Source organism: Drosophila rhopaloa, unplaced genomic scaffold (genome assembly GCF_018152115.1).
Source record: "Drosophila rhopaloa isolate 14029-0021.01 unplaced genomic scaffold, ASM1815211v1 contig_155, whole genome shotgun sequence".
Classification (NCBI taxonomy): domain Eukaryota; kingdom Metazoa; phylum Arthropoda; class Insecta; order Diptera; family Drosophilidae; genus Drosophila; species Drosophila rhopaloa.
In genome coordinates, this window is record NW_025335034.1 from 6,553,913 (window position 1) to 6,569,597 (window position 15,685).

The 15,685-nt window shown below is 43.8% G+C and overlaps 3 protein-coding genes across 4 annotated transcripts in view; 1 reads left to right on the plus strand and 2 right to left on the minus strand.

The window, feature by feature from the left end:
* Positions 1-5,102, plus strand: part of LOC108043631 — a 69,285-nt gene extending 64,183 nt beyond the window's left edge. For both annotated transcript variants that reach the window (XM_044456937.1, XM_044456938.1), the window contains exons 14-15: positions 1,142-1,153; positions 1,215-5,102. In XM_044456937.1, coding sequence (XP_044312872.1) covers positions 1,142-1,153; positions 1,215-2,379 — 1,177 coding nt within the window. In that variant the 3' untranslated portion in view covers positions 2,380-5,102. The remainder of the gene's footprint in view (positions 1-1,141; positions 1,154-1,214) is intronic.
* A 105-nt stretch (positions 5,103-5,207) lies between these two features.
* LOC108043635 (pre-mRNA 3'-end-processing factor FIP1) lies at positions 5,208-8,667 on the minus strand. The gene is made up of 4 exons (XM_044456939.1): positions 7,176-8,667; positions 7,024-7,116; positions 6,023-6,090; positions 5,208-5,965 (listed from the first exon to the last, which is right to left on the minus strand). Exons 1-4 carry the CDS (start codon positions 8,584-8,586, stop codon positions 5,414-5,416), a joined length of 2,124 nt encoding a protein of 707 aa, XP_044312874.1. The 5' UTR covers positions 8,587-8,667; the 3' UTR covers positions 5,208-5,413.
* Positions 8,668-11,281: 2,614 nt separating this feature from the next.
* Positions 11,282-14,575, minus strand: LOC108043632 (dynein axonemal heavy chain 1). The gene has a single exon (XM_017122415.2). The coding sequence runs from the start codon at positions 14,518-14,520 to the stop codon at positions 11,284-11,286; it is 3,237 nt and encodes a 1,078-aa protein (XP_016977904.1). The 5' UTR covers positions 14,521-14,575; the 3' UTR covers positions 11,282-11,283.
* Positions 14,576-15,685: the final 1,110 nt, after the last annotated feature.

The window sequence follows — 15,685 nt, forward strand, 5'->3', positions numbered from 1 at the left end:
TAGCCGACCTGAGGTCTTGGACGTATTTTTATAAATAAACGAGGGCGGAAGCTAACTTCGGCAAGCCGAAGTTTTAATACCCTTGCAGACTTTGCCGAAATTGCTAAAATTGAAAAAGTAGCGAAAGGAATAAGGTATACATAAGTAAACTAGATTTGCAGAGTTTCATGTCAATTGCTTTTATACTGCAAAAATGTCATATAAAGATAGAAAAAAAGGGATATTTTCGCATCCTTTAACAAATTTTCCTACGGAAGCTATATTTTTTTTTTTTATAGACGTCCGATCAGCACGCGCTTTTAACCTGATCAAGGTATGCATACAAAAATAAGATTTGGAAAGATTCATGTCAATAGCTTATATACTGCGCGAAATATCCTAAAAATCATTAAATTTTAACCGAATCCAAATGCATAAAAAAATACGATTTGAAAGATTCATGTTAACAGCTTTTACACTGCGCGAAATATCATCAATTCTTGCAAGATATATCCGATTGTTCCTAAGGGAGCTATAGGATATAGACAAACTTGATCTGCGTACACATGTTTTAGGACGAGTGTGAAAGTTTCAGATCGCTAGCTTTTAAACTGAGCTTGCAAACGGTATCGAAACAGACGGACAGACGGACAATGCTTTATCAACTCCCCTATTGATCCTGATCAAGAATATCTACACTTTATAGGGTCGGAAACGTCTCCTTCACTGCGTTACAAGATTCTGACCAAAATTATAATTCCCTCTGCAAGGGTATAATAATATTTCACCAGATAGCACATCTAGGTCATTAGCGTCGACGTCGTTTACATCGTACTCATTTCAATTGAAGGGCTTAACACAAACACGCAGCTAAAACTACTTGGGAATTATAACTTCGCATACCCGGCAAGGTTCGAACAGCTAAGGCAGTCCTTTGTGTGTTGTTGCTGGACTATCTCTTCTTATTAATATCGCAGAGTGTTTTCCAACACTTTCTTTTGTTTTGTTGTCGAAGTTTAAAATTAAAATAATTGATAAATAAAAGTTTGACAAATAAAATGATTTATGTCTATACCAATTATTAATTAACTATATTAATTGTATACTGTGTATTAACCAAATGTTTAACTCTTAACACCTGCATTCGTGTAATTTCGTAAAGGGAGTCGCACGGGTATGTAAAACCCTTCTCATAGTTCAGCATTGAATAATACTACTTTAATGGTAATCCACAGCTTGGATGAGTCCCTGATCCGCAACTCGATAACACTGAAGGCCCAGGCCAACAAATCCCGGACTAGCACGAATCCTTCCTCCTCGCAGAGCTCCTCGCTGGCTGGGGAATCAGTGGAGGTGAAGGTCGAGATAACCCCACCCACCAACGCAGACTTGGGCTCCGGGGCCAATCTCCCCAACTCGTACTCTCTGGACTCGAATTCCACCAACACCATCAGCCCCAACGCCACCCTCTGTCCGGAGTTCCCGGGCAAGACGACGCCCAGCAGTGCGAGTCCGCAGTCGCGTAAGCTCTCCGAACTGACGCCGGATAACCTTCTCAATCCGAACAGCTTCAATCGCCTGCCGAACTCCACGGGAGGATCCAGCTCCCGCCTGTACAAAAAGATCGAGGAGATGATGGACCTCAGTTCGCCGTACAACCACTACAAATGCCTCAGCCCCAGCGAGAGTAATCTCACGCAGTTCTACGATGGCAAATACGTGTATGGCAGTGCGTCGGGCGGAACGGGAGGCGGACAGGTTGGCGGAGGCGCCTGTTCCTCAGCAGCCGGAAGTGGTTGTGGCGGCGGAGCAGCCCGGTTCGACAGCAAGCCCGGCTCCAGTCGCCTGCTGCGTCGGCAGTTCAGCTTGGATCGCGACGACCAGCAGGCGAAGGGAGAGCAGCAGCACCACCAGCACTCCCTCCAGGCCACCACCTACGCGGCCTTGGTGGGGAGTGGTGGTGGGGGGGTCAAGACCTCCATGCTAGACATACCCCTGTTGCACGACACCTCCCGAAGTCCCAAGGGCACGCTGACGCGGGCCCATAAGCAGAACTCCGCCTCCATCACCCAGGACCTGGAGAAGATCGAGGAGATCCCGCTGTCGCCGGCCTCCTCCCAGCACCACAGTAGCCTGGACAGCAACCTCAACCGCAGTCCGCCCTCGACGCTGGAGGCCCAGTCGCCTCCGCTGCCCCCCTTGAGTCCGCCCCAGCTCTCCGCCCCCACATCGCCGGCCCCTTCCAGGACCTTGAACGGGATGTATGCCCACGGCGGCAATGGCACCAACGACACCAACGACAGCAGTTCCCACCCCCACGGAGCAGCCAACAACAACAACAACGGCGTCCACCCCGGCCCAGAGCTGACCCTCAATGTGGAGCAGCTCCTGAGCAGATAGGGCACAATCTAAGGCCCCCGTAGAAAGGGCGCCGATCAAAGCTTTAGGTCTCATCCGAACCCAGTTTGAATGTGAGAGTGTGTGAGTGGGCGGGACTTTCGGGACTGGAAAGCGTATTTGGGAAATGTGGTCTACAACCCGTGTTCCTCTGGCACATTCACTTGGGTCAATACACATGTTGGCTCTTTCAATGTGCCCGTGAAACACCTAGAAAGAAAATAAATAATATTTTCCTGGAAGTTAAGCTCTAAACTTATAACTGACTATTTCATTTTCAAACTAAACTAAAATAACTTGGTATTTTTATTTCATTTGTTTTAATTGTTATACGCGCTACTCGCAAGGAATTAATTTTCAATGATTTTCTTGCTTTCCAGATAACTAATTTCAAAATAATTTCATCAACATTTAACTGTTACTGTTTTTTGAGTTGGCAATGTTATTTAAGGCCTAAGTTAAACTAATGGTTTTGAATGAGCTTTAAGTTCTGGAGAAATATGGGGTAAAGTTGTCCTCGGATTACATTTCCTTTACGATTATCGCAAGCCCGCATTAAAACCGTCTCAACCCAGGATGCAGTGTGTGTGTAAATGGTAATGATTTACAAATGTTGTGATGTGGAAAGCCAAGTACCTCGATGCATGCCAGCTAGGTTCCAGCAGCAAATGAAAGTACAATTTAGTTGAGCATTAGTTCAAGATGTGGCTAGTCCCCGAGTCACTGTCCATCGTCCATAGCAAAAATCAGCGTTACGCCTAATCGAATACGTAGACCCTAGATGCCACCAAAATTATACTCAATTCTAGTTAACATGAAATACCAATGTTTTACTTTATGTAACTAAGGTAGTAAAAATATACAACAAATTATTTCAGTTATGTTGTAAAGTATCACTTCTACGAAAATTATTATTGTTTATTAATATGTACTTAATACTTATTTTTTAACGGATGTTGATTTGTATATAGTATATACTATATACCATAATCGGTATATAATATAGTCAAATCGTTAAATTATTTCTGTTCTCATTTTTTGTTAAAACGGTCTTGTTATTTAGATTTGATTTACAACGTGTTTTTTTAGTTTTTTTATAAACATAAGAAATTTATATCTTAAGATTTTAAACAAACTAAAAATTCTTTAAAATGCTCGTAACGTAAAAGTAAATCCATTCCCTTAAAATTACCAACAGTTATACAAAGACTCAATCTAAAAATGTTCAAATTCATTCGAATAAAACATTTTATACCAACTCTCATACATTTAAAGTGTCTACACACTCTCTAACTGATCAAGCACTCGGGTTGTTTATTTTGTTCCACCCGTGTGGTTTTTCAATTAAACTAAAGGTAGGATACTAAAGGTAGGTATCTACGTAGAAATATGTGTACATGATGTTCCTTTCAAAAACAAAGTAATAACTAGAACTTAGATTCCGCGGTAACATTAGTAAAAACAGCGGACACTTAATCATATTTATGGAATAAGCATCGCATACGTGAATTTAGTTTTCTAAAGACAATCGTTGTTACTTTTAAATACAAAACAAACTATATAAACAAGACGATTCCCAATGGAATCGAATATGGTTTGTCTCCATGTCTATGATATATGATATATTTTGTAACCGCTCTACGTTAGCCTAGTTGTATTGTAATCAGCTCTCATCCAGTGCGTGTGTGTCGAACATAAACTAGAAATATCTAAATAAAGGAAATCAAACTAAAATATCAATTCTAATAAAAACCTACATAAATATAGAATAAAGTTTCTATCTAAATCCAGCGGAATGAAATTCAAAACCAAATCAACTAATTAACAAAAATTTTGTAACCAACCATAGCTTTAAGAAAAATCAGATTACATCAACAAAATTCTGAATTTAATTTAATTTTTTAATTGTTAATAGCTGCTCAAATCTACGACAATTACTATGTCAATTAAGCCACGTCCGAACACTACAAATTCAAATTCAATACAAAAAGTATACTTTCCCTGCGTCGTTCATTTATCTGTGAAACCACTTATTTCCAGTTAATTAAGACCGCATTTGTATAGCTGTCACTTTTTATTTAAGTTGTTTTGTAATTCCAATGTGAATTTCATTCTACGCCAGAATCAACGTATACAAATAAATAAATACATAAACATTCTCAAAATCCCATCGCCGCTGTTATGTGTAATGTTTTGGACTTAAAAAATGGAATTGGACTGGTTAAGAATAATGGCATAAACCTTTCCCTTAGAAAACGTTACTGACTTTATAAAGAAAATACATTTTCGTACAGGACCATCTTCATAAAGGGTTTTCCAGATAAATGGCGAGAAATTTAAGGCTATAGTTATGGCTTTAAACTTGCAAATCAACTTACTAGACAAGTATATTTGCATATAATATAATATAATATCTACCTTAACAAGCATTCAATTCGAAAGATTTTTAAGATATATTTAAATGCTTATATTGCAAGTAACACTTTTTGATGCGAAACGACATAATTGAACATAATTTAGCTTAGTCCTATTTATCATTTCAAATACCATTCTTTATATGATCGTTTTTTGGCTGTGTTGTAGTTACAAAATGCCAATGGAAGCCAACTTCTGAAGCTATCTTTCAAAATAATAGAGTAAATCGACAGACACACTGCCAGGCTCACGCCGACTCGCCTTGTAATGCTAGACAGGAATGCATATATTTATTTCATGGGGTCGACGATGTCGTTTTTTGTGCGTTGCAAATGTAAAAATAAAATATTGCTTCCCTCAGTTGGTATAAGCCAAACTAAATGTTAAATCCTCAAACCTGAATAGAAAGACCAGACTTCTTATACAATATTCGAAGTGTATTTATCTCTGCATTTTACTTTTTATTCTCTCCGAACAGTCCTCAAGTTTGTATTGTGTTTTTCTTTTTTTGTAAGTATTTAGAAAATTTTCTTTTATTTTGGATAGTTTTTTTTTCAATTTGTATGTGGGCAGCTCAGGGAGTTGCTTCACGTTCGTCTTCCATATAGTACCTTAACAAATGCTATTCCTCCTCCTCTTTATCCTTGCGATGCGATTTTTTTTTCTCGCTGCGACTGGAGGATGGGGCGGTGTTGCTGCTGCTGCTCTTGCTGCTTCGTTCGCTTCGATCTTTTTCGCGGGACTTGGACTTGCGGCGACTAGACTTTTCGCGGGATCGTGAGCGTTCTCGACGAGAGCTCTCTTTGTCTTTGTCCTTGTCCTTATCCTTATCTTTATCTTTATCCTTATCTTTATCCTTTTCCTTGTCTTTGTCTTTGTCCTTTTCCTTATCTTTTTCTTTCTCTTTATCCTTTTCTTTGTCTTTCTCCTTATCCTTGTCCTTGTCACGAGATCGCTCTTTATCGCGATGTCGCTCGCGTTCCTTAAGGTCGCGCTCCTTGCGCTTCTCCTCTTTCAGCAGGTGCAGATAGTCTTCGAAATACTCCTCGCGATAGGACGAGTCCAGTGCCCGGTACCTCGGATCCGTCTCGAATTTCTTTTTGATGTCATACCACCTTGTGTGCCTCTCGATGTCGTGGCGCTCTCGCAGCATGTCCAGAAAGTCCTTTCGCAGCTGTGGAAAATATATTTGTTGTTACCCCATAATTTATTATTCTTTTTTGACTAATACCTGATCTTTTTTCAACAATTTGTCCTTCTCGCGTCTTCTGCGCTCACGGTCATCCTCGTAGCCACGATCTAAAAAATAGTAAATAAATTAATAAAAAGCGAGATTTTTTTGGATTAAATTTTTTGATTTTCTTATGGGAGCTATATCTTGATAAAAGTAATCAGTAATTAACGTCGAATTAAAAATGAATTCTTTCTCAGGATATAAACAAAGAAAGTGTTACACATTAAATGTTAAATTTAACAAATGTATTTCTTTTTAAAAGGAAGTATTTTTATATTTGTCCTTATTCTCTTTTACTTGATATTTGCTATTAAAACTATATTACATGGCACATATAGACTTTTAGAAGCATACGATTATGAAATAGAACCTGCGCGATGTGGTTCTTTACTGGAAAAACATCAGCTCGAGTAAATCCCAGCTCTTTAAATAATTCATGCCGAATTAAGGAGATTATTAGAATCATCAAGGTTTAAAGTAAGTAAATCTTTCAATAGTAAAGATTGCGAACCGTCATGTTGAAATCAAATTAATCTGTTCTTTTTGTATAATTGTGTGTCATATGTCTTATTAGAAATATTTTATCCTGAACTGCTTGTTATAGACTTGCTGAACTGTTTAAAAGGGCTCATTGCAATAGCTTATGTAAGCACATCTTGTTTGATGAGTCCATGAGCCATGATTTCAAAGACACAGACAGACAAATTAGGCTTAAGCTTAGAGCTGATTTTAGACTGTTTTGTTATAAAAATATCAAATTCAGGTAGTATTTATAAACCTGGGTGAAACATGTGTAATTCTAACGGCTTTTCCGAAACGTTACAATGAAAGCATAATAATACACCATTTTTTTGTTATAAAACACTTTAAGAGAGTTTCCCAAACGCACCAATAAGAAAAAAGTAACCCAGATTACTCTGCAACATATTCTCTCGTCCTAAACTTTACTTTCAATGTTACCCCTATGGCTTCGTGTACTATATTGGCTTTGTTCTTACCGCCCATGGCCATCCTCTGTGGCGGTGCCATGCCCATTCGCATCTGTGGCGGACCATTGCCTCCCATCATCATTCCAGGCGGCGGTCCCATATCTACAAATGAAAATAGGAATATGCAAAGGATATTGTAAACCCTTCTATCTAGCACTCACTCATATTTGGTGGCATGCGCATGTTAGGCGGCATCATGCCGCGTAGATTGGGTGGTGGGCCGCCCATCTGAGGCGGTGGTACGCTCATTCCTGGAGGCGGCATCCCAGGAGGCGGCTGCTGCATATGGGCGTGCCCCGGAGTCAGTTCCTTGATCCCGCTGGGCACCCATCCAGCATTGTCGCTACCCCACTGCGACTCCTGGGTGGGTTCGTAGCCGTAGTCGAAGGGTTCTGGCTCGTGGAAGAAGGGTTCCTCAGAGGCTCCGGGTAGCGGAAAGTTTGGCGCCATGGGTCCCAGGCCACCACGCGAATACTCCCGGCACTCGGCGGTCATGACCTGAATGGCGTTCTCCTTAACGCCTCTCTCGCGATCACCGCCCCTTTCGCCGCCCGTGGTTGAGATCGGCCTTGGGGGCCGCTGCATCAGCCCCATTCCGGATCGCGACTGGTGCTGCATCATTGGTGGCGGCATTCCCGGCGGCGGCATCTGCATGCCTCCCTCCCCGCCCATTCCCACCATGGACTGGATGCTGTGCATTCCGGGTGGGCCCATGCCCATGCCGCCGTCCGAAAGGATTCCAATGGGAGCGTTCTGGCTCACGTTCTGCGTGAGACTGGCCAGTCCCACGCCACTCTCCGCGACTCGGAAGCGTTTCTGCCGTTCGCAGTATGCGCGCCACGTCTCCTCGTTGAATCCATAATTGAAGTAGTCCGTGATGTCCGCTCCCGGCTTGCGCCATGGCTTCTCCTCCAGCGAATCGATACTGAACTCGTGAACGGCCACCCCGTTTATGGTGCCGGCGCCCTCGAAGTCCTCGATGCTGAACTTGCCCGCCTGGCCGGTCGGCTTGGCCTTGTCCCCGGCGGCTCCAGTGCCTCCGGCCAAAAGATTGGGTCGCTGCTTGATGTTGTAGCTGGGGGCTTGCTTAATGTCTCCGATGACCACGTTGATATCGTCGTCCGAGTCGTCGTCGTCATCTTCTTCCGAACCTGAGCCGTTCCTCTCCCTCCTGGAGCCAGGACCGTCGACCATTTCCTCGTCCTCTGGATCAGGAGTGTCGTCCAGCTCGGCGTACCGGCGCTCCCTGTCCCTGTCGCGCTCCCTCCTGCTCCTGTTGTCCGTGGTGTCGGGCAGGGCCTCTTCGTCCTCCTCCATTTCCTCTGCCGGATCGTCGAACTCCGAGTACTCGGGCACCTCCTCCTTGGGATAGCGCGGCGAGTCTCCGGTGGGATCAGCTCCGGACGAGGACCCCGGCTTTTCGCCGGCAACCACTGCGGCCAGGGCCTGAGCCTCTGCTGCAGCCTCGTGCTCCGCCGTCAGCGGACCTCCGCCATTACCCAGCTCGCCGGTCGTCGAGTCCGGGTTCGAGGTGCCATACAGCCAGCTGTCCTCGTTGGTGTCATCCGCCATGGTTATCCTCAGAAATCTTTAAAATCCTTAAGAAGCGGTTCGGAATGCAATGCGTTCGGTAGAGGTGGAGAAACATCGATACCAACATCGGTGTAATCGATGTTTATAAAACATCGGCGATATCTACGTTTGTCAGGGCGTCATCGCTCTTCTTTCATCTCTAACAAGTATCATTAATCTCACTCCAGTTCCTGCGCACTGTTAACGATTCCACTACAGTTCTTACGCACTCTGTTATTTCCACTCCATTTCTTGCGTACTCTGTTAGTTTTCACTCCAGTTACACTGCAATATTACCCCATATAAAATCTACTTTGATCACAGCACTGTACAAAATAAATGAATAAATATACAAATATTTATTTATTTATTACTAAACTATACAGATGTGCCTATGCGCTCCATATGTACTCTAAGTACTCCATCGTGTATTGAGTCTTCCCTCGGACACCAATAAATCAATATTTAATTTTAACGTTGGAAAACACGTTACACATGTTCACAGCTCTTACCAGAATAGAGAATATGGGTTGACCCAGTTAGAACACTATTTAAACCGCTTTTATATATATGGAACTTTTTTCCTTGACTTTAAAATAATATTAATATTCCTATTGCAAGAGTTCCATTGGGGGCGCTGAAAATAATATCTTTGGATTTCTGGGATTGAAGATAAATTGTCATAAGTAATACTTTTTGATAAAAATATACGAATATTGCATGACAGAAAAAAATTGTTTCTTTTGACCAAATAATTAAGCAATTTAAAATAAATAGTATTATAAATAAATAATATTAATATTATATATATAAACAAGAAAGGAAAGCTAACTTCGGGCGGAGCGGAAGTTCAAATACCCTTGCAGAATATTCTGTAAATTATATTCTCCAAAATTATTCATATGATGCATTCTTAACACTCATAAAAATTCCAACTTCCTAACTTTAAAAACACCAAAGTTAAGGCATTTACAATCGTTCAGTTATATGGCAGCTATAGAATATAGTCGGACGATCCTTATGAAATTTGATATGTCGGATTGATTGTGCAAAAATAAAACCCATTAAAAATCCCAACTTCCTAACTTAACAAACACAATAAGTTATTCCGAATAATCAGTTATATGGCGGCTATAGGAAATAGTCGTCCGATCCTTATCAAATTTGGTAGGTCGGATTGATTGGCCAAATATAAAACCCATAGAAAATCCCAACTTTACAAACACCAAAGTTATTGCATTTCCGATTAATCAGTTATATGGCAGCTATAGGTCGGCCGTTCCGACTTATATACTGTGTGCAAAGTTTCAATTCGATATTTTTAAAACCCTATCAAGAATATATATACTTTATAGGGTCGGAGATGTCTCCTTCACTGCGTTGCACACTTTTGACCAAAATTATAATACCCTCTGCAAGGGTATAAAAATTTGGCTAGAGCTCAAATTTTATGTCACTGTAGCCATAAGTCAGCTTATACCGAAAACTAAATTCAGGTTCCGTTGTTTAAAATTTTACTCAACGGACCGGGTATTTGATCGCTACCAGTGCTGAGCAGACCATCAGATTTACCCGATTGGAATAGGTTAGCATTTCTGGACGTCGCTAACGACTAAATATCTATACCTGGTCGATTGGATTCAACAGATAATGACAAGAACGACTCCATTAGAGGTAAATAAAACTCAATGCTTATATTTTAGTAACATGTTATTGAAACATCGATTAGCCATTTTTGTTTTTATCTAACATCAAATTTAACTTCCATGTTTTTATGACATTGTCCCCATTACATTCGGAGTAAGTCCCTGCTAACTCGTTAACGTACCGGTTCTTGTTTCTGCTAATCGATATATTACCACTTCTGGTGGTGAATTTATATTTCCAACTTGCGGAATAACAAAATTTCAGCCTTTGAAGAGGGGATAAATAATACGTTTTCAAAATTTATTAGTTTGTGCTTCTGGAAAGAAAACGGAACATCTTTTTTAAATTGACAAAAGTGTAAATGTTTGTTTTAAAAAATTAATTTTTCAATTGTTAAAGATGCTGTCGAAGTATCATCCAAATGTCTTGAAAAACGGACGGACATGAAATCAGGCACATACAAACTGTGGCAAAAGAACAAGGCCATAACTTAAAAATCTGTTTTTTTTCAAGCTGTTTATATTAAAGTTGCATTAGTTAATTTTGGATAGGCAACCTATTTTAGCATTTAGAACTGGCTATATCATAGTCAGAGAAGTAAAGGTGGTACGGAATCTTATTATATTTTTCAAATAAAGCAAATCAATCAATAAAGTCTGTTTAACGTTCTTGGAGCTAAAAAATTGTTTCCTGTACATAAGTACGGCTTAAGTTATACAGTTTATTTACAATGGAAATATACATATATATTTTTTTCCTTTTGCTTTAAGATCTTTGTAAAGTAAGGCCGCTTAGAGCCTAATGGAATTCATGTAATATTTGGATTTGGAAAGATTCTTGCCCTAATAATTAGTTCGAAGAACTATAATGATCAATGTACTAACTCATTTGTGTTTTGACTGTCGGGCTTACCGAAGATGTAAAGTACGCTAACGAAAACGCATGAGAAATGGGTTGTCAGATTAAGAAGATTGAGAGATCTCAATCTTAATGATTCTGTTAAACAAGGTAACTTTTACAAATCAGAGGTACGATCAAGAATAAAATATCCTATAGTATATCCCTGCGGCACTTGCGCAGCTGTTTGCGCATCAAAAGAGCGTCCAGCTCGGCCTGCTTTCGCCGCTCCTCCTCCTCGATGGCCCGCCGGATCTCCTCCGCCTCGTTGTTGGCCTTGTCCGAGATGACGTGGACCTCGGGCAAGAAATCCAGAATGCCCTTGCGCACGAGATACTGGTAGTTCATGGCAATGGTGTACTTGATTTCCTGACCGGTTATTGCGCTAAGCTCCTGCCAGTGCATGTACATCCAGTTCTCATTGCGTAGATCCTTTATGCTGTTGTAAACCGGAATAAAGTCGTCAATCTTTCCAACAAACGTTTTGGCCACCTCCATAATCTCAATCTTTTCACTGAATATGCCCATGGATTCGGTGAGCTCTTCGCGAAGCTTCATCAAGTTGTTCCACACGTCCTCCAGGTCAAGCTGTGCTATTGGGTTGCCCAAAGTGGCCTCCTCGAGTTTCAGAAAGTTGGCACAGGAGTACCACAGGTTCTTGTAGGGGGTGAAGCTCTCGATGATGCTCTCCAGAAATTGCACGGAGAGCGGCTCCAGCTCGAAAAGCTCCTGGCGGAACTGCAGGGTCTGGCTGACCTTCTCGAGCTCCTTGATCAGCGCCCATGTCTTCTTGATGTCCACCGACGTCTCCTGGGCCCGGTTCGGATTGAAGGCCAGTGAGTAGGCCTGCACCTCGTCGTTCAGGGACTCCAGACGCTCCTCGAACGCCTGGCACTCGCTGCCGTGCAGTCGCAGGAACTCCTCGATGTCTATTTTCTGCTCGTCCTTCAGGGTGGACAACCGCACCATTATCTGGTGCGGCCAGGCGTAGACGTTCCACTTCATGGCAAACTGGTGGTCGCTCAGGTTGTAGAAGAAGCTGTCCAGCAGGTCGTACTCCAGCCACATGACCTGGATGTCCGCCTTCAGTTCATCCACCACATCCGGGACGGTCAGCGCAAAGTCTCGAATCTCGTACAGGTGCTCTATACTGATGGGCCGCTCTGCGATGCTGCGGAACACCTCCAGGCAGCGGTCCAGCAGGAGCTCGTTCGTCTCATACATCCGGTCAACGTAGTACTCGAAGATTCGCCTTACGATCTCGATGCGCTTCTTTATCATAAACTGCTTCAGCGTATCGATGTTGATGTAGAACGGACCGATTGTTATGAAGGCAGGCAGTATCTCGCGGACCTCCTCCTTCAGGCGCTTGTGCTCGAGGATGTCCCGCTTGACCTCGGAGGACGCCTTATGGGCCTGGGCGTAGGCCTGCATGTAGGTGTTGATGTTGAGGAGGTAGAAGTCGATGAACCTTTCGTAGAGCCGCGCGTATGCCCTGAGCGGAAGGACAGCCTTGCTGTAGCACCTCTTCAGCAGCTCGTTCTCCCTCACGAAGCTCTCCTCGATCAACTCGACCGTCAGGATGTAGAGGTTTGGGGCGAATTTTAAGAAGGTCATGACGGCCGCGTCGATTAACCGCACACCAGCCACTTTCTCCAAGCACTTCTTAAAGATCTCCACCAGGCCCGGCTGGAACTCCTCCGGGTCGGTGGAGTAGAAGACCTTGCGGTCATCGCTGATGCCCAGGGTCATGGCGAAGACAGGCCTGTGATAGGGGAACTCCGTGTCGATGTAGTTGTTGGTCCACTTGTAGTTGGACTTCAGGTCGAGGAACCCCAGACACGGATCGCAGACGAAGTGCGAGAAGTTGAGCAGGGACGTCTCCAGCAGCACCTCCATGGACTCCTGCATCCGAAACTTGACCTGCAGGACGAACCTCGAGATTTTGCACATGAGGTAGACGGTCCACGTGTTAAGGGAGATGTCCAGCCAGCCCTTTCCCAGGGCTCGGAGCACCACCGTGATGACCGACGTGAGCTTCTGGGGCCAGTAGACCTTGAGGAACGTGGCCACGTTGTCGCTGTGCGCCTCCTGGGCCTGCAGGAAGTCGGCTAGTGCCAGGGGCTTGCTGAAGGTGCAGACGAATATCGAGAGGGTCTCGATGTACTGGCACTCGATGGCCACGCCGGCCATGGCCTCCACGCCTCCGACGCAGTAGAAGAGACTTGCCTTGAGGAAGTCGTAGCGCTTCTCCTGCATGGTGATGCCCAGGGACTGCAGCTCCTCGCGCTCCTTGCCGGAGACCTCGACGGCGAAGGAGCGGGGCAGGAACTCCTTGAGGTTGATGTTGCGGAACTGGGGGAACTCCTTGGGCATCTTCAGGATGAACTGCTCCAGCTCGTACAGAGCCATCAGGCGCTCGAACACCAGGTTCACTTCGGAGCGCAGCCGCCGCTTGCACTGCTCGGACACCTTCGCCGCCAGCAGCACCGCCTCGATGGGCTTGAAGCTGTAGAAGACCGTGGACTCGATGTCCTCGTGCAGGACGCAGTCGACGATCAGCTCCATCAGCATCAGCTGCTCCCCCTTGTGCCGCTCGTGGACGGCGGCCTGCAGGCGCTGGATGTACTTGTGCGGGTTCTCGGCCATGAACATGAACTGCAGCTTGGGCACCGTGTAGGTGCAGCCGTCCTCCAGCGACAGCAGCGTCCAGAGGTCCGAGTCCTGGTGGTGCGCGGTGACGGCCGCCATGCCCCACTGGCAGTTGAGGAGGCTCTGGTTGTAGGGCAGGTAGGCCTTCGCCGGCAGCGGGTAGTGGACGTCGCCCACGACGCCCAGGTCGAACCACGCCGCTGGGGAGTTGATGTCGAAGTTGCTGTCGTCGAAGTAGCTCAGCGGGAACTTGTGCGGGAAGGCGAACTCGGACATCACGTTGTACTGCTCCTCGGTGGGCTGCAGCACGTCGTTGGTGAGACCCGCCTTGGCCAGCTCCTCCACCAGGTTGATCTTCTGGTACTGCCGCCGCCGTCGGTCCACCTCCACGTCCTTGGGCAGGTGCCGCTTGGGCACGTAGCGGGTCTGGATCACCTTCGGCAGGATCGTGGGCAGCGGGAAGCGGTGCGGCTTGCCCATCTTGTCCATCAGCGTGAGCCATCGCTGCGCCTCCTGAATGGGGTAGTACACGTCGGTGAGCTGGTTCCTTGGAATATACAGCTCCTGGTAGTTCATCACCGCCGTTCCCGGTCGGGGCGGCATGATACAGATGGCCTTCTCGACCTCACGCTTGAACTGGGGATCTTCGTTTTCCTGGTAGCTAACGGAGCCGCCACTGGGCGCCTCCGACTCCTCGGTGTCGTCATCTCTCCCCATCTCTATGTTATCCGGATCCATGTCGAATATATTGATCGAATTGATTTAAATGTGAATGTGGTGTTGTTTTGGTGTTGTGTTGGAATATCATTATTTAAAGTTGGACAATGGAAGTTGTTATAAAAATAATGATATAATTTCATTCTCCCCTCTCCAGCAGTTCATGTAGGCTACGGTTTTACTTTTATAAAAACCGGACATCTACATATATCATATAGCTGCCATAATGATCGACATATTTTTCGAACATTTTTTTGTTCTTTCGTAATATTTTTTGTAATATTTAAATAATAAAATCGGGCATATATAACATGTAGCTCCCATAGAAAAATTAAAAAATTAAAAAACAAGAAAGGAAAGCTAACTTCGGGCGGAGCCGAAGTTGATATACCCCAGAATATTCCGTAAATTATATTCTCCAAAATTATTTATATGATGCATTCTTAATACTCATAAAAAATCCCAACTTCCTAACTTTAAAAACACCAAAGTTATTTCATTTCCAATCGTTCAGTTATATGGCAGCTATAGGATATAGTCGTCCGATCCTTATGAAGTTTGGTAGGTCGGATTGATTGGCCAAAAATAAAACCCATAGATAATCCCAACTTCCTAACTTAACAAACACCAAAGTTATGGCATTTCCGATCGTTCAGTTATATGGCAGCTATATGATATAGTAGCCCGATCCGGCTCGTTCCGACTTATATACTACCTGCAATAGAAAGACAACTTTTGGGAAAGTTTCAAGCAGATAGCTTTAAAACTGAGGGACTAGTTTGCGTAGAAACGGACGGACAGACGGACGGACAGACGGACGGACAGACGGACAGACGGACGGACAGACGGACATGACTTGATCGACTCTCCTGGTGATGCTGATCAAGAATACATATACTTTATAGGGTCGGAAATGTCTCCTTCACTGCGTTGCAAACTTTTGACTGAAATTATAATACCCTCTGCAAGGGTATACTATGGAAATAAAATCCATCCCACCTTTTCTTAAAATATTTCAGAAAATATGTTTGAACATTTTATAAATATATGTGCAATAATAGGATTCGACGACAATGCTAGGAAATGAATGTATGTTAAATGAAATAAAAATAATTCAGCCTCCTTGAAAAAGGCAACAAAGTTGCCACAACGCAGAGAAAATTCTTAATAAAATGGTTTTTAATTG

What these genes read in the sequence shown, in the direction of transcription:
- LOC108043635 (XM_044456939.1), bottom strand. Translation starts at nt 8,586, where the DNA reads ATGGCGGATGACACCAACGAGGACAGCTGGCTGTATGGCACCTCGAAC. An exon ending in GCGCATGCCACCAAATATGA is followed by an intron (nt 7,117 to 7,175) that starts GTGAGTGCTAGA and finishes TTTCATTTGTAG; the next exon opens with ATATGGGACCGCCGCCTGGA. An exon ending in ACAGAGGATGGCCATGGGCG is followed by an intron (nt 6,091 to 7,023) that starts GTAAGAACAAAG and finishes ACTATTTTTTAG; the next exon opens with ATCGTGGCTACGAGGATGAC.
- LOC108043632 (XM_017122415.2), bottom strand. Translation starts at nt 14,520, where the DNA reads ATGGATCCGGATAACATAGAGATGGGGAGAGATGACGACACCGAGGAG.